The sequence below is a fragment of the Nerophis ophidion genome, linkage group LG13 (genome assembly GCF_033978795.1).
Source record: "Nerophis ophidion isolate RoL-2023_Sa linkage group LG13, RoL_Noph_v1.0, whole genome shotgun sequence".
Taxonomy (NCBI): domain Eukaryota; kingdom Metazoa; phylum Chordata; class Actinopteri; order Syngnathiformes; family Syngnathidae; genus Nerophis; species Nerophis ophidion.
The window spans coordinates 32364876-32383824 of NC_084623.1; the positions used below are offsets into that span (position 1 = coordinate 32364876).

At 38.5% G+C, this 18949-nt stretch overlaps 1 protein-coding gene across 1 annotated transcript in view; it reads left to right on the plus strand.

The window, feature by feature from the left end:
* sorl1 (sortilin-related receptor, L(DLR class) A repeats containing) overlaps window positions 1-15077 on the plus strand; it is a 150950-nt gene extending 135873 nt beyond the window's left edge. Inside the window, exons 45-48 of the mRNA XM_061918791.1 lie at window positions 1190-1296; window positions 3934-4126; window positions 4273-4485; window positions 11747-15077. Of these exons, the coding sequence (XP_061774775.1) occupies window positions 1190-1296; window positions 3934-4126; window positions 4273-4485; window positions 11747-11817 (584 nt within the window). The 3' untranslated portion in view covers window positions 11818-15077. The remainder of the gene's footprint in view (window positions 1-1189; window positions 1297-3933; window positions 4127-4272; window positions 4486-11746) is intronic.
* The last annotated feature ends 3872 nt before the right edge of the window (window positions 15078-18949 follow it).

Consider the following 18949-nt stretch of genomic DNA (forward strand, 5'->3'; position numbering starts at 1 on the left):
TTCACCCAAGCATCCAAAACATGAGGCCGCAAATCCGATGACACAACTACAAAGTAAATCATGAATCTGCGGCCGAGGGTGTGCTGGTGCAAAGTGCACCAGTGGGGGGGAATTGCCCACATATGTGGTCCTCTCCAAGGTCGTCATTGTCACTGACGTCAAACTGGGTGTGAGTTTTCCTTGCCCTTATGTGGGTTCTTCCGAGGATGTCGTAGTGGTTTGTGCAGCCTTTTGAGACACTTGTGATTTAGGGCTATATAGATAAACATTGATTGATTGATTGATTGACATATGGACACCCTTATGTTTGAACATTGTGTTTGCTATGAACAATCTGTGAGTAGCACAAAAGTCCAATAACAAAGCACCACTTGGGTTCAGATCCGGGCGGCCATTCTTCCCAATCACGCCTCTCCAGGTTTCACTGTCGTTGCCAACATGAGTGTTGAACAAGCAGAACAAGGGAACCACCCGAGAAAGCACTCTCCAGTACTCCCTCAAGGGAATCCAAAAAGAGTGGGTACTTTGAGCTGCTGTTTGGACAAACAACAGAGAGGACCTGTCCCCCCGAAGGCGGAAGGAAGCTACCCTCTCGTCGACTGGATTAAAGTCCAACGTGCAGGCTTTGAGCCGGGTGGGCAACAAGAATTGCCACCCCAGCTCCAGAGTGGAAAAGAGTCCAGCCCCTCTTGAGAGAACCGGTTCCAGAGCCCTAACTGTGCGTTGAACTGAGTCCGACCATACCCAGCCGGAACTTCTCCACCTCACGCACCAGCTCAGGCTCCTTTCCTCCCAGTGAGGTGAAGTTCCACGTCCCGAGAGCTAGCTTATGTAGCCGAGGATCAGACCGCCAAGTGCCCTGCCTTCAGCTCACACTGCACCTGACCTCTATGACCCCTTCCACGAGTGGTGAGCCCATGGAAGGGGGGACCCACATTGCCTCTTCGGGCTGAGCCCGGCCACTAGGTGCTCGCCGTCGTGCCCCACCTCCAGGCCTGGCTCCAGAGGTGAGCCCCGGTGACCCGCGTCCAGGCGAGGGAAATCTAGGTCCTCGAGTTGTACTTTTCATAAAGATCTTTGATTATTGCTATATCAAAACTAATGCTATTAGAAAGAAGCACATATTTGTGTAACTATGTGATCACTTTTACACATTATTTTCCAACAATTGTGTTTTCTTTTGTTGCAGTTCCTCTTCCAGCTCCTGAAGCCTTGAAGATATTGAATGAAAAAGATCACATATACCTGTTCTGGAAGAGTCTGGCTGTCCAAGAGAAGTCTTTTAATGAAAGCAGGGTGAGAAACAAGCTTTGCTAAGCATTTTCTGAAAGTCCCTTTGCATGATCAATTTTTCAATGAGTGGTAATTGACCATTGTTCATTTTGTTAAAAAAACAATGAACAATCTTTTACCAGCGGTCCAGCTTTTATCATCAAAAATGGAGTAAAAACTTCTACTTAACACAATATTTCAAGTAACAATTTGTCTTATAAGTACATAACCCAGCTAAATAATTAACATTTATATCAAATGTGCATCAAACTGTGCTTAATAATTGTTTACACTGCAAAACTGACATCTTTGCAAGATACAATAAATTTAAATACCTTAATATTAAATATTATTCAAGGTAAAAACATTTGTATTTATTTATTTATTTACTTATTTTACTAGCAACTTACCTGGTAAGATGAATTTTCTAATTGTATTCGGGACATAAAAAAAACTTACTTTTGGAAGTACATATAGATACTTTTTCCTGGTACCACGTATCTAACGGGTTTTAATATTATTGAGAACTTGATAAAATTCATTTATCATCTGTGCAACGCACCCTGAGTCACATTGTTGATATATACAGCTGACGACTCCATTTTTCTTTTCATTCTTCTCACAAACTTCACAATCTTTTCGCCTCCATTAATTAGCTCTGTGCACATGTTCTTGTGTACTTACTATATCTACTAGATTAAAGGGCATCTGTTGATTGGATTAAGCACTGCTGCTTCCAAGTTACAGTGTCTCATTCTAAGATGAATACTAGACATAAATAATGAAACACTCCCACTAATGTTAACTGGGCACATCAGCTGTGTCTGTAATTATTTGATTAGTTTTGGAAAACATATAATTCATACATTGGCCTGATTTTGATTTTGTTTTAGCCTACGAGGGTAAAATACTGATCGGTGTCACACGGGTTGAAAATATACCATGCATGTTTAGCAGTGTTTTGTGTGACATTGAGTCACACAATTGATTGTCATTAAATTTAAGATTTGCTCTGTGAACTGCATTCTGTGTATGTTCTCTTGAAGTATGTTTGGACTTTTATGCACTGGAAAGAGGCGTTGTTGTGTCGGTAGAGACAGGCCTATTGTTAGGTAAAAGTCTTAATAAGGAGACCACTACACTACATAGTATCACTGTCCATTTTATAGTAAAGTTAAAGTACCAATGATTGTCACACACACACTAGGTGTGGTGAAATTTGTCCTCTGCATTTGACCCATCCCCTTGATAAACCCCTGGGAAGTGAGAGGGGCAGTGGGCAGCAGCGGTGCCGCACCCTGGAATCAATATTAAGTTAAAGTTAAAGTTAAAGTACCAATGATTTTCACACACACACTAGGTGTGGTGAAATTTGTCCTCTGCATTTGACCCTGGGAAGTGAGGGGGGCAGTGGGGATTTAACCCCCAATTCCAACCCTTGATGCTGAGTGCCAAGCAGGGAGGTAATGGGTCTCAAGTACCCCCTAATCAGAGCAAAGCATTTTTGGTTCACAAGAAGAGATAAAGAAGTAAAATACAGCACCATGTCATCAGTTTCTGATTTATTAAATTGTATAACAGTGCAAAATATTGCTAATTTGTAGTGGTCTTTCTTGAACTATTTGGAAAAAAATTCATAATAACTAATAACTTGTTGAAAAATAACCAAGTGTAGATGTAGATGTAGATGTAGATAGTACTTTATTTATTCCGTCAGGAGAGTTCCTTCAGGAAAATTACAATTTTCAGCACAATCCCATTCAAGATCAGACAAACATTACAGGGAGACAGAACAGGATCGCTGACGGGTCTGCCGGCTTCCAGCGCCCCTTACAAAAAAGATGACATACAGGTAAACAGGGGGGGTGGGGGGGTGGGGTGAAGAAAAAAAATAGAAGATTAAAATAAAATTAAAAAATTGGTCTTAGCCTAGGCCCTGGAGTGGGGGTGCAGACTGAGGCCAAGGGGAAAAAAAAAAGTGATTCACTTATAAATAAAGATTTATACACATAGAAGTAATCATCTACTCAAAATGCCCTCTTTGGGGATTGTAATAGAGATCCATCTGGATTCATGAACTTAATTCTAAACATTTCTTCTCAAAAAAATAAATCTTTAACATCAATATTTATGGAACATGTCCACAAAATATCTGTCTGTCAACACTGAATATTGCATTGTTGTATTTTTTTTCACAGTTTATGAACATTCATATTTTGTTAAAAGTATTATTCTATAAATATATTTATAAAGGATTTTTGAATTGTTGCTACTTTTAAAATATTTAAAAAAAATCTCACGTACCCCTTGGCATACCTTCAAGTACCCCCAGGGGTACGCGTACCCCCATTTGAGAACCACTGCACTAGGCCACTGAGTAGGTTTAGTATTAATATTATGTATTGAGTACATAATACTTACGTTACTTACTTACTTACTGTACATAATACAGTAAATTTTATATTCAGTACAAACATAGTTGGTAGATTGCAATGTTTACACTAGATCTTGTCCTTCCCTTTTCCTTGGCCTATTGCATCTGGAACTTTGATGTCTGAGGTGGAATTCCAAGTTCCAAATTATCGAATTTCAGTGGCTGCACTGGAGTTGACAAATCCTGCATCTCATATTTGTTCACTTTGATGGCTGCTTGTTTTCCAGGGGTATGAGGTGCATGTGTACGACAGTGTGACCAACAAGACAACCTTCCTTGGAAACACAACAGAGACCTACTTCCGCATCAGTAGCCTGCAGAAGGGACACAACTATACGTTTTCAGTTCAGGCCTGCTGCTTGCTCAACAATCAATTATGTGGCGAGCCTGCACTGCTGCTGTATACCCAGTTTAGAGCAGGTAGAATGAAAGCACTCAGAAATGAAAGATGATGTATCTTCTCACCCTAAATAGAAAGTGTTTTTTTGATGTCATTAATGTGTCAATTGTAACCTACCTCTGCATGGACCAGATAAGGTGTAAAGATGATGCTCCTCTGTTTTTAGGAGCCAGTGAGGCCTCCCTGAGTGAAAGCCATTCGGAGGATATGGCGGCAGTCGTAGTCCCAGTCCTTTTCCTGCTGCTGCTGGGAGTTTGTGGCGGCTTGGTGGCGCTCTACTTCAGACACCGCCGACTTCAGAACAATTTTACAGCTTTTGCAAACTCGCACTACAACTCGCGCCTGGGCTCTGCCATTTTCTCCTCTGGGGACGAACTAGGTGAGTTGCTATCCAAAGACATTTATAAGAAGGGCTTTATCGTAGACCAGTGGTTCTTAACCTTCATGGAGGTACCGAACCCCACAAGTTTCATATGCGCATTCACCGAACCCTTCTTTAGTGAAAAATACAATGTTTTTTTTTTTCAAATTCAAGACAAAGTTATATGTTTATAGTAACACTTTAGTATGGGGAACATATTCTGAGTAACAAAGACTTAATATAGAGTTATTTGGACGCTTGGGGAACATATTTTAAGTAATAAAGACTTAATTTAGAGTTATTTGGTTAGGGTCAGGGCTAGAGGGTTAGGGTTCTAATAAAGCCATGCCGAATAAGGCATTGATAAGTAGGGATGATGTTTGATAAGAAATTATCGAGTTCGAGCCTATTATCGAATCCTCTTATCGAACCGATTCCTTATCAATTCTGTTATCAAGTCCAGATAGGTTGTTGTACATGGAAAAAATATATATATTTTATTATATAAGAAAAAAACAAAATCTAATAAAAATTGACTGTTCCCCCCCCCAAAAAAAATAAAATAAAATAAATAAATATTGACTGTTGTTACCCAAAGTATATTGAGTGGGATTTTTCAGAAAAACAAATATATACAGTAACACAAAAACAACCTGTCTCTGTGATCACTATAGGTGTATAAATAATAATATAGTGTTAAATAAAATCAGTCCCTTGGGCACAAAACTGAAAATAATTCAGCTCTCCAAAAAGTGCACTTCTGCTACTATTTGACATAACTGTTTGTTATGATGCTTTGACATTTTTGCACTTTATTTTCTTTATGAAGAGAAAAGTTGTTTGCAAATGTGGTCACAATGCTAAAATATGAAAAGTTAAAGCTAAAAAAAGAAATACAGTTTATTGAGTTAACATTATTTCTTCATGAGCTAGGGAATATAACAACTACACTACCCAGCATGCAACGGGAGTGACGAGCATGCGCAGTAGCCCCGAAAAGTGTTGTTGCATGTCGTCACCCGGCAGTAAACGTCAAGAACTCAGCCAACACGCCTCGCCTGCATTATTTAGAATTAGACTGACAACACATATACAGTGTGATTTTGCTTTGTTTACCAGGAAATAAAAACAAAAGTTAAAAAAGGTGGGATATGTTGTTTGTATATGTATGTGCTGCGGTTGCTTTAAGAACGTTGCGACAGCTGCCGTAAAGGAGGTGCGTTGCTAGCCTGGTTGCTATGTATCCGGTTGGTCGTAAAAGTGTTGGTCATGTGTTAGTACCCTGCTCAAATCTCTCAGTAAAGTTATTCATTGGATTATGTCTTTTGTTTTGAACTTTATTACACCTTGGAGCGCTTTTTCCCGTCCGTTGTTTTCCTGTTTTCGCTATCTGCGCCTAATGACTGAGCTATGTGACGTCATTTCTTGTGATGTCTCACGGAGCATTTCTGGTCGGGATGGATTCGAATAAAGAACCAACTCTTTTTCTTTTCTATAGTGGTCTTGATAACGGGTACCGGTTATCAAAAAGGGGTGGAGCCAGTCTGGAGTGAGAAAAAAACCCTCCATAGCAAAGCACTTACTGTATTTCCTTGAATTGCCGCCGGGCATGTAATATGCGCCTGCCTTGAATTACTGCCGGGTCGAACTCGCTCCCCAAATTTATTAGCACATGCTTACTTTTACCCCCGGGTCAAAGTCGTGACGTCACGAGTAACGTTTCCAAAATGGCGTAGGAGTTTTTTTTTCCTTTTACTATGTGTAAACCAGGGGTCTTGTTCCACAGTCATACTGATCACACTGATGGTTGTGATATAAAACGACTTGTCTTTAACACTCTTACTAATATGTGCCACACTCTGTGAACCCACACCAAACACATTTCTGGAGAACATTGGCTCTGTAACACATTATAAACGCAACATAAGAATTACCCAGAATTTCAATGCTTCCATGACTCTTGGCTATATTCCCTCCGTGCGGCAGCTGAGGTGGGCGGGGTTGGGGGCGCGTGTATAATATAGCCAAGAGTCATGGATGCATTGGAATTCTGGGTAATTTTTATGTTGAGTTTATAATGTGTTACAGAGCCAATGTTCTCCAGAAATGTGTTTGGTGTGGGTTCACAGAGTGTGGCGCATATTAGTAAGAGTGTTAAAGTTGTTTATATCAGAACCATCAGTGTAAAAGGTATGGCTATTGACCAAGTATGCATTGCAATCTCGTATGAGAAGCAGCGATATGCATGCGTCCGAACGGCACGCAGATAGCATGGTGTAAAGGTGGGCGCGAAGACATGTTGTAGAGCAGTGGTGCCCAACCACCGGGCCGCAGAAGAATTATTTATTTTTTATTTATTTTTTTTACATCACACTCAATTTTTTACTGCATGCCATTGGTAAGCGCAGAGGTGAGAAGAGGTTTTAAAATTATTAGCGCCTGCTTACTTTTACCGCATGCCTTTAGCGAAGGAGTGAGAAGAGGTTTTAAATTAATTAGCGCCCCGGCGGCTATTCAAGGAAATATGGTATACTTATTACGATTACTAAAAACATGCACCTGGGGATAGGTTGATTCGCAACACTAAATTGTCCCTAGTGTGTGAATGTGAGTGTGAATGTTGTCTGTCTATCTGTGTTGGCCCTGCGATGAGGTGGCGACTTGTCCAGGGTGTACCCCGCCTTCCGCCCGATTGTAGCTGAGATAGGCGCCAGCGCCCCCCGCGACCCCAAAAGGGAATAAGCGGTAGAAAATGGATGGATGGATATTAAGATATACAACTCGAGACTTGCAACAAGAGTTGAGGGGGCGGGTATCCGACCCGAAACTGACAGCCACAAGGGTCGCTGTTCTGTATTCCATCATACCACAAGGCGTGAAGCGTCAAAGGTGTGGGATGGGGTGTGGGGTACGTGTGTGTGTGGCGTGTATTTTTCGTGGACGTATATGTGTGTGTAAGACTGCAACGTGTCTTTGTTCCACGACCTTAGTGCTCGCAAACACGATAGCACAGCCAGTCAGTCCAACAAAAGTCAACAACAACAGGGACGGAGTTTGTTTCACTGCACTGTCCTCTGGGAGCGTCTGGAAGTAACGACCTTGTCACGTCGCTTGCGGCCAGGGAAAAAAATCCAGATTAGAATGTTTGTGTTTGAACGAGAAAAAATAGATTTAAACTTCCACTTTTGTCTATTTCTTCAAATTGATCATACTTCACCATCAGAACAGCCGGCATCTCCAGAGATTTCAATATTGTCCAAAATCGCAAATTTCTGAGTGCCCACAGTTCTGCTCGCATCCTCTAATCATTTCAGGCACTTTGAAAGGCTGCCAGCATCTTCCAATTTGTCGATACACCAGGGCAACACTTTTTCCAATCAGCAAATGTCCTGTAATAATTGATCAAAATATGTACATATCTTCCACGTCCTTGACTGAGAGGGTAGCCAGGTATGCGGCAATCCTCTTCTCCCAAGAGTCCGTCATGTGTCCAGCAACAACCGTTCAATCAAGACAGACAGATTCCCTAAATACACAAAGCGCACCGGGTTATAAGAGGCACTGTCAATTTTTGAGAAAATGAAAGGTTTTTAAGTGTATTGTGTAGGGCTGAGCGATATATCGCGGGTTTGTCTCTGTCCGATATAGAAAATGACTATATCGTGATATTTGCTTTTAGCTGCGGGCATTACACTCGCTCTTTCTTGTCTCTCCTTCGGACAGACAGAAAGCTCACCTTCTTACATACATCACATACTGTCACGTCATACGTCACATTCGTATGCGCCCTCACGGAGCAGAGATGTAGCAGCATGGGTAACGTTAGCTGTGATGCTAGCAAAGCCGTGCGAGTGGTAATACGAGAGAAAGAAGGTGCGAATGATAGAAGAAGTAATTCCCAAGAAAAACAGCAGGGAGTCCATCGTCTGGCAGAGGTTTGGCTTCAAGTGGGAATATGTCGAACAGACAACCATAATAAGTCAAGCAAGCGGCACAAGCGATGCTATAAAAAGTAGCATCAATGCTAATATGTAGCATCATTTGAAAAGTCACCTGCTAGACCAGGGGTCACCAACGCGGTGCCCGCAAGCACCAGGTAGCCAGTAAGGACCAGATGAGTCGCCCGCTGGCCTGTTCTAAAAATAGCTCAAATAGCAGCACTTACCAGTGAGCTGCCTCTATTTTTTTAATTGTATTTATTTACTAGCAAGCTGGTCTCGCTTTGCTCGGCATTTTTTATTCTAAGACAGACAAAACTCAAATAGAATTTGAAAATCCAAGAAAATATTTTAAAGACTGTTTATATAAATTAATTTATTTTTTATAACTTTCAGAAAGACAATTTTAGAAAAAAAAATACAACCTTAAAAATGATTCTAGGATTTTTAAACACATATAACTTTTTTACCTTTTAAATTCCTTCCTCTTCTTTCCTGACAATTTAAATCAATGTTCAAGTATTTTTTTTTATTACTGTAAAGAATAATAAATACATTTAAATTAAATTCTTCATTTTATCTTCTGTTTTTTCGACGAATAATATTTGTGAAATATTTTTTCAAACTAATTATGATTAAAATTCAAAAAAATTATTCTGGCAAATCTAGAAAATCTGTAGAATCAAATTTAAATCTTATTTCAGAGTCTTTTGAATTTCTTTTAAAATTGTTGTTCTGGAAAATCTAGAAGAAATAATGATTTGTCTTTGTTAGAAATATAGCTTGGTCCAAATTGTTATATACAAAGTGCGAATTGGATTTTAACCTATTTAAAACATGTAATCAAAATTCTAAAATTAGTCTTAATCAGGAAAAATTACGAATGATGTTCCATAAATTATTTTTTAAATTTTTTTAAAAAGATTCGAATTAGCTAGTTTTTGTCTTCATTTTTTTCGGTTGAATTTTGAATTTTAAAGCGTTGAAATTGAAGATAAACTATGTTTCAAAATTTAATTTTCATTTTTTTTCGTGTTTTCTCTTCTTTTAAACCGTTCAATTAAGTGTTTTTTTCATCATTTATTCTCTACAGAAAACCTTCCGTAAAGGAAAAAAAATGTGCGACGAAATGACTGACAGAAATACCCATTTATATATATATATATATGTATATATTTATTTATTAAAGGTAAATTGAGCAAATTGTCTCTTTCTGGCAATTTATTTAAATGTGTATCAAACTGGTAGCCCTTTGCAATAATCAGTACCCAAGAAGTAGCTCTTGGTTTCAAAAAGATTGGTGACCCCTGTGCTAGAGAATGAGGAGTGCTTACTTCGCATGTCAACATCTCCGTTCAGTGCCACACGCCCATACCATCAAAATGCCGAGGCAAACATTTCCACATCAACACTGTATGAAAAAAAAAAAGAATTTAATAAGGTCCGTAGTAACCTACCACATAGCGAAGGACGAACACCATTTGACTTCCTATCATGCAGCTCATTTTTATTTGACACTTAAAATGTCTCCGACAATCTTGCACTTTCTTGTTTTGGAAATAACATATAGGTTTGTGCCACTGCTTAATAACAGTTTAATAAATACAGTTTTGGTCAATGGACTTAGTTGTGATTTCCTTCTCTGCATGAAAGTTTAAAAGTAGCATATATTAATGCAGTATGAAGAAGAATGTTTCAATGTAGACACATAGAATCTTCCTACTGCTGTGATTATATGCACCAAGTGTTCATTCAAATCCAAGGCAAAATATCGAGATATATATCGTGTTTCGCGATATGGCCTAAAAATATTGAGATATTAGAAAAAGGCCAAATAGCCCAGCCCTATTATAGTGTATAGTCTGAAAGATATGGTACATATATTTATTTGTGCATTATTGACTAGTGATGCAATGAAAATTAGGCCGCTGAAAAATAATTTGCTCATCAAAACCGGATATTGTGATGTTCCCCACTGGCGTGTGACGTCTTTTCCTGCACACACGAATGAAGTACCTCGCCCAAAGATGACGAAAAATCCACAATCAGATTGTGTTGAGGTCACGTTTCCGTTTAGACTCTAGTCACATTTGGAAAATTCATATCAGGGTGTACCCCGCCTTCCGCCCGAATGCAGCTGAGATAGGCTCCAGCAAACCCCCGAGACCCCGAAAGGGACCAGCGGTAGGAAATGGATGGATGGATGGAGATTCCAATCAGATTCGGAATCCCTCCTGATGTGGCCTGAATCTGATGCCAAAATATCAGATTGGAGCGTTTAGACTGCCAAAAAATATCTGATATGTGACTTATACTCCAGAGCGACTTAGAGTGGGCCAAAAAAGTATTTAATCAGCCACCGATTGTGCAAGTTCTCCCACTTAAAATGATGACCGAGGTCTGTAATTTCCATCATAGGTACACTTCAACTGTGAGAGACAGAATTTGAAAAAAAAATCCAAAATGGATACATGGATGATACAGCAGAGGATTGGGAGAATGTCATGTGGTCAGATGAAACCAAAATAGAACTTTTTGGTATAAACTCAACTCTTCGTGTTTGGAGGAAGAAGAATACTGAGTTGCATCCCAAGAACACCACACCTACTGTGAAGCATGGGGGTGGAAACATCATGCTTTGGGGCTGTTTTTCTGCTAAGGAGACAGGACGATTGATCCGTGTTAAGGAAAGAATGAATGGGGCCATGTATCGTGAGATTTTGAGCCAAAGCCTCCTTCCATCTGTGAGAGCTTTGAATGGTTGACCAAATACTTACTTTCCACCATAATTTACAAATAAATTCCTTAAAATTTCTACAATGTGAATTCCTGGATTTTTTTTTCACATTCTGCCTCTCACAGTTGAAGTGTACCTATGATGAAAATTACAGACCTCTGTCATCATTGTAAGTGGGAGAACTTTCACAATCGGTGGCTGACTAAATACTTTTTTGCCCCACCTTATACTCTGAAAAATACGGTACTTTTGATTGTGAAGAAATCACAATCAAAATAAGCACATATTATCTTTTAGCTAAATATATTCACTTAAATTGCCTTTATGCTCCGTCAAATGTCAACAATCCTGTATCATCGGCCATTCCCATCATGACTCTGGCGAAAGTCACCAGCAAGTAATGGCTGATCTAACCTATGTCGATGGCCGCTTATGTCGACGTGAGCCAGCCTATCTGAAGGATGTCGATTTAAACGGTTGCCACCACACACACTTTTTGATCTGCAATGTTGTCATTCATGTATTGTGTTCCATTCACTAAGGTCACAAGTGTTCCCAAAAACATAAAAAAGCCATTTTTGATTTGACCTTTTTGTGTCTGCAGTGGATGATGATGATGAAGATGCTCCCATGATCAGCGGCTTCTCAGATGATGTTCCAATGGTGGTGGCGTAGCGAAACGTCACCCCTGCGCCCTGTTGACAGGAAGCCAACCAGTTAGCAAGAAATATGAAGAAACGTGTAAAGAGAGATAGATATTTTTCAAATATACAATGCACTTTTTGGGATGCGCAATAACTTATTTTTTATATGGAAATAAAAGAATATATGTATAGGGAGTGGAAAAAGATGGGGTAGATAGTGAGGTGTACTGTGAAGAAGTGAGTGTTGTTGAGCATGTCGCAGAACGCCACACTCCATTTTGCTTCAAACCAAAATAAGCATCCAGACAAAAAGTACACAAATGCAAAAGTTTGGCATCAAGAAGAAAAAAAATGCATTTCTAATTTTATCCGGCCTATAATCAGCCACAGTCTTCTGCATTCGTCTCCTGGTACGGCTGCTAATCCATTTTATAAGGTCCATCGTTTACTACAATACATTTTTGCAATTTTGTTGTGGAAGCGGATTGTTGATTTGCCATCAATGTAGTGGAGGTGTTGTTTGAAGTTCTCAGGGAATTGCGGGTACCAGCACAACTATTATCACTCTCATGGGTTTAGACCAGTGGTTCTCAAACTTTCTTCACCAAGTACTCCCTTTGAAAAAAGTTGGCTCTCCAAGTACTACCATAATGACCCACATTGAAATACAGCAGTGGAGTAGGCCTAAGTATTCATTAAAACAAGGCAGAGTTCTTTTTTTATCTCGTATCTTTTATATGTTTGGCCAACATTACTTGAACAGTAACACTGTTTGAATATAGGAAAATGAAACACTAGGAAAATGAAACACTGTACTTTAATCAAGTAATTATTTGGCGTACTACTAGATGGAGCCCGCGTACCACTAGTGGTACATTTACAACAGTTTGAGAATCAGTGGTTTAGACCACACTGTCCACCTCTCAGCATGGCATGTAACTTTCAAGTGGTACTGAATCAGTGGTTGGGCTGAAATAAGCGATACGCGCGAGACATACTGTAGATTATATCTGCTGTCAGGAGTCAGGTTCAGAATTTAAAAGGAGCTTTTACTCAGCAACCCCCCCCAAACGTGTCTACTGGTACTCAATCATGCAAAGTTTTTACATTTCATTTGATCCCCCCAGGCAATACATTAGGATCGTAGTTGCCATACATTATTATGCGTAGAAAGCAAGTACACATTTTATGTCTCAGCACTTTGAGATTTGCTGTATGAATGAAAAGGGCAATACAAAAAAAAAAAAGGATTAGACTGTAATTTAAAGGACAGTTAACACTTTGATTTGTTGTAACCTGATTGACATTTATAGCACATATAAATATGCATTATCTTAAACAATTGGAGGACAGATGGGGTACATTGTGGTTGTCTACTGTACGACCATGCGTGTCTAATTTAACGTCCGTCTCATACTTGAATGATGCATGTGATTTATTTTTCTCACTCCGCACAAACCCTCAAGTCCACACACCGTAATCGGACAGGAGTGGGCCGTACTGCAAATTTTGATATTGATCTAAAACCAGCTAAATACACGACCAATATCGCCGATTAAACTGCCAAATACTGATTTTTAAAATTGTTCAAGGTCATGGAATTATTAGCGATTTTATCATCAATATAATCAATGCAAAAAAGGACAAAGGCTTGAAAGCATTTTTTTTATAAATATTATTGTTTGGTCTGTCAAAAAAAACTAATGCAAAGATTAATCTATAATCATTAATAATTGGTTTTAAAGATTTAACGCAATTAACCTATGATCAGTGCAGAAGGACTTAAAATTCCTGAAACAGCAAAGTATTGATACTTTATTTCTGTCTTTCTTGAGTCCTTATGTCCACGCAAAAGGAAACATGATTAATATGGAATAAAAAAGAACGATATTTAATCATGATTAATCAAAATTAATCATTTGACAGCACCATTTTTTATTGGCAATCTTATTTTCAATAAATGTATCAAACATACACATTTATATCAACACTATACAATTGTTGCCTTTTATTACATAGAATTGTTTGAGTGAATAAAAGCAATAGCGTAAAAAAGTAAACAAAACTACTATTGGCTCTCATTCAGATCCATTGGCTTTTTGCCCCATGACTTTCTCCCGGAGTTTGTCTGCAATATACAGTATAACAATATCAGCAGTGTAACAATATGAACTACACAACACCAAAATATTTGTGAAAGTCAACTGAAGAGAACTGTATATTTGGATCACTTTGAAATATGCACCCCCAAAATATATTTTACATGTTTCTACTATATTTATATATAAACTGTAAAACAATCTTAAGCATTCACATTCCTAAAATGCTTTCCCTGGAATTGTGCAGAATTTTTTTTTAATGTTTCCTTGTCTTTAGTGTTAATTATTCATAAATGTGAATTTCCTCCCCACTGTTTAAAACAAAAAATTCATGATTCGAAAGTAAAAATAGGCTCAATGAGGAATACTTGTACTGTACATGTATTGTGGTACTTTCCATAAATGTGTCACACATGTTGGACTCCCGCTCCCCCGACCTGAACGCTTTCGTCATATAACTGAAAAGAAATGAGATGCTTGAGCCATCAAATCTTCTGCCTGGTTTTATTTGTTTGACGTCTTCATGAATGTATTTTATACTTGTATTTTCTAAGGTAATGGTTCATTATCGCATCGGTGACACTGATATCCACTTTTTGTGCACAGTGTGTTGGTTGGCACATCTTGTGTGTGTGTGTGCGTGTGTGTGTGTGTTGTTCTTGTGTGTCTGTACACAACCTGCCCCTTTGTAGACCCCACTGAACCAAACTGTATCTACAAACAAATGTCATGCTCTTTGCGCCACTTTCATTTCCACACGCTAACTTTTCGTGTTGTCTTTGCCTTAACTTTGTTTCTTTTGGTTTTGTCATTCATACTGTAATTGTTACCACACAATGCCTTTTTGACAAACACGTACGATAGAACACAAAGCGGCATGCATGCATACAGTACACACACTTACTTGGGCATCTGCTGAGTTTGGTCGAATCACTGCTCCTTTCTGTCGCCTTCAGGGCATTTTTTAAGCTTGTGTACAAAGTGTAATTATTCTTTATTTGGCCATCCGTGCCCCACTTGTTTCTATGTCAAAGGGTTTGCTTTGATAAAATGATGTTCGGCACGGATTCTTGGTCCATATTGATGTTTTGTTTGCTTATCTCAGAAGTCGCAAGAAGAAGAAAAAACGTTTAACGAGTGTGAGGTGTTTGAAAAATCACTTATGCTGAAATAAAGTTGATTTAAATTTCCACTTTTCTGTCACTTTTTCTGTGTGAACAACATTTTCAGGTTGACTGTGCCAAAGGTGGAAACAGACTATAAAAGAATGGCATTTACAGTTTAAATAGTTTCTAAAATTGCACAACACAGCAGGATATGAACGCCGAGTGGCTTGTAGGGCTTTATTTACTAATTTACCAAATACCACGCACTAAACAGCTTGTGCAATCTATAAAATAGCGTGTACTATCAGTGGACGTGTTGACTTAGATTTACAATAACTGCATGTGTAATTTAAAAGGGTGCAGACGGCCTTATTTAAATAAGGTTTTTGTGTGTACTTTATGGGACTGCACCACGGAGATAATCTCATTCACTGCACATTTCATCATTCACCTGCGGCCTTTTGCTATGTCTTTAAACAAGCAGGAGATATCTATCACTTTTTATGGGCACCTTAGAAGCAGTCATGTTGTGCATTAACATTGAAACCATTTTTATTTTTTAGCGCTGAAGATCCATGGGAAAGAATGAGGGCCCTTTAAGGACATTATTCAAAATTACCGCTTAAATACACTACTGAAATGCTCTCACATAAACAACTGAAATGTTTTACCCTCTCACACTACTGAAACACTTACACACACTACTGAAACACTTAGACACACTACTGAAATGCTCTCACATAAATAACTGAAATGTTTTTCTCTCACACACACAAGACAAGACGCCAAAACAACTTTTGGCGTCTTGTCTCTCACGATTGCGAAGGATAAAGATGGCAGCTAAATTCATGAGCTGGACACGTGATAGTTTCTATAGCGCTTATTATCCTCACTCGTGTAATCCGGAGCATGACCTGACCGTACTAAAAAGGCGCGTTGGTCACCACCTGCTGCGAGAGTGTATATATTTAGATATATACACACACCAGCATCCCCCCTGACTCCGAGAGGGACAAACGGTATATATGTATGTATATATATATATATATATATACTACTGAAACACTTATACACAATACTGAAACACTTAGACACACTACTGAAATGCTCTCACATAAACAACTGAAATGTTTTTCCCTCACACACTACTGAAACACTCATACACACTACTGAAATGCTCTCGGATAAACAACTGAAATGTTTTTTTTCTCACACACACTACGGAAACACTTATACAGACTACAGAAACACTTATACACACTACTGAAATGCTCTCACATAAACAACTGAAATGTTTTTTTCTCACATACTACGGAAACACTTTTATACACAATACTGAAAAGCTCTCACATCTTCAAGTGCGCCGATGACAGTGTTCCATTTGAGGCACAAACATACATACATATATATACATACATATATATATATATATATATATATATATGTATATATATATATAAATATATATATACATATATATATATATATATATATATGTATATATATATATATATATATATATATATATATATATATATATATATATATATATATATATATATATATATTTAGATATATACACACACCAGCATCCCCCCTGACTCCGAGAGGGACAAACGGTATATATATATATGTATATATATATATATATATATATACAGTATATATATATATATATATATATATATATGTATATATATATGTATATATATATATATATATATATATATATATATATATATGATAGTGTCTTCTTCAGAGTGTGCAGTTTTTTACTAAAATAGGGACCTTTGTCTTGGCTAGAACCAAATATTCATGTTTACATTGATTCTTGGCCATGGATGAAGTTCTGGCTGTCCAGAGTCGGGACCCGGGGTGGATTGCTCGCCTGTGCATCTGTTGGGGACATCTCTGCTTTGCTGACCCGTCTCCACTCGGGATGGTCTCCTGCTGGCCCCACTATGGACTGGACTCTCACTATTATGTTAGATCCACTGTGGACTGGACTTCCACAATATTATGCTAGACCCACTCGACGTCCATTGCATCCGGTCTTCCCTAGAGGGGGGGTGTCATCCACACTCTCCAAGGTTTCTCATAGTCATTCACATTGACATCCCACTGGGTTGTGAGTTTTTCCATGCCCTTATGTGGGCTCTGAACCGAGTATGTCGTTGTGGCTTGTGCAGCCCTTTGAGACACTTGTGATTTAGGGCTAAATAAATACACATTGATTAATTGATTGATTGATTCTTATGGGGAACTTTGCTTCACTATATACATTTTTTGGTTTACCAACCATATTCAAGAAACCAATTTAGTTTGTAATCAAGGTTCCACTATGTTTGCTAATTTCTTCAAATTCTGCGCAAAAATAACAGGATTCGGCATGAAGATGCTACCAAATCCATACTATGCAGTTCAATTGCTTCATGTCCTATGTCGGTGATGTCAGCAGGCTGATGCATTTTAAAGGTAAGGGTGATCGTTCCAAATCGGGAAATTTGTTCGAAACCAAGCCTGAAATCGCTACTCTGTCAATTTTGGGGGCATTTTAACCTTTGACATAATTTTTAGGTCCAGAACTAGGAAATGTTGTCGGCATTAGAAAACCCAGATTCCGATCTAACGAAGGTCTTAACTCATTCTCCTTCTATACCACATCAATGTGGAATGCACTCCCAAAAGGGTTAAAAGTAAGTGCATCTCTATATTTTTTCAAAACCGCTCTAAAACAACACCTCCAGGCAACATCAACCCTTTGCTAATACCCTCCCCCATTCACATCCCATCTCCCAGGATTGTAAATAACCAAATGTAAATAATCAAATGTACTTCTAATGTATTTACTTGTTCTTATGCTACCTGAACTCACTATGTTCTCTGCTCGCTGTACATATCCTACCAAGTAAGACCTACACTGTTTCAATGTCCACATTTCTCTGTTGATGCAATTGTTGATGACTGAAGTACTGATATCAACCAAAGCTCCTCATTCCACCCCCTGGATTATAAATAATGTAAATAGATCAATGTATATACTATGATGATTGACCTGTGTGATGACTGTATTATGCTGATAGTATATATTTGTACCATGAATTGATTAACGTGGACCCTGACTTAAACAAGTTGAAAAACTCATTCGGGTGTTACCATTTAGTGGTCAATTGTACGGAATATGTACTGAACTGTGCAATCTACCAATAAAAGTACCAATCAAGCAATCAATGCTGTTTACGGCAGACGGACTGCTTTACGGTAGACGAAAACGGACTGCTGTTGTTGTGTGTTGTTGCCGCGCTGGGAGGACGTTAACAATAAACCCACATAAGAAACCAAGAACTCACCCTGGATCATTCTACAGTTATAACATCGTTGGGCAGACATGCTGTGGGAAAACGGACATGAAAACAGGCTCCAGTCCGCATGGAGCTGGATGTGGCGTGGCCTCCAGCTCCACCTGAATTTCAGGAGATTTTCGGGAGAGGCGCTGAATTTCGGGAGTCTCCCGGAGAATCCGGGAGGGTTGGCAAGTATGATGGAAGCTAATACCAAAGGGGAACTGCATTTTTTTGTGAATTTTGCTTTTGTTCACAATCATTATGAAAGACGTAACGTCGAATTAATTTTTTTGTAATGCATTGTAAACATTAAATAAACGTAAATAAAAGTCCAATTACAGCAGAGCCAATGGGAGCTTCTCAATTCTGCCCATAAAATCCAATAAATAACCATTCAAAACATTTACATTTCGAGACTTGAATAATAACAAAGTATAAGTCATATTGTTATTATAAGCCAGGCTTGGGCAATTATTTTGACTCGGGGTCCAAATTTAGAGAAAAAAATATGTCCGTGGGCCGGTATATCTGATTTTTAGGAACACTAATACAAAGCCTCACAATAATGTCTGACTGGGTGCTAAAAACATTATGATTGCCTTAACAAAAACGGA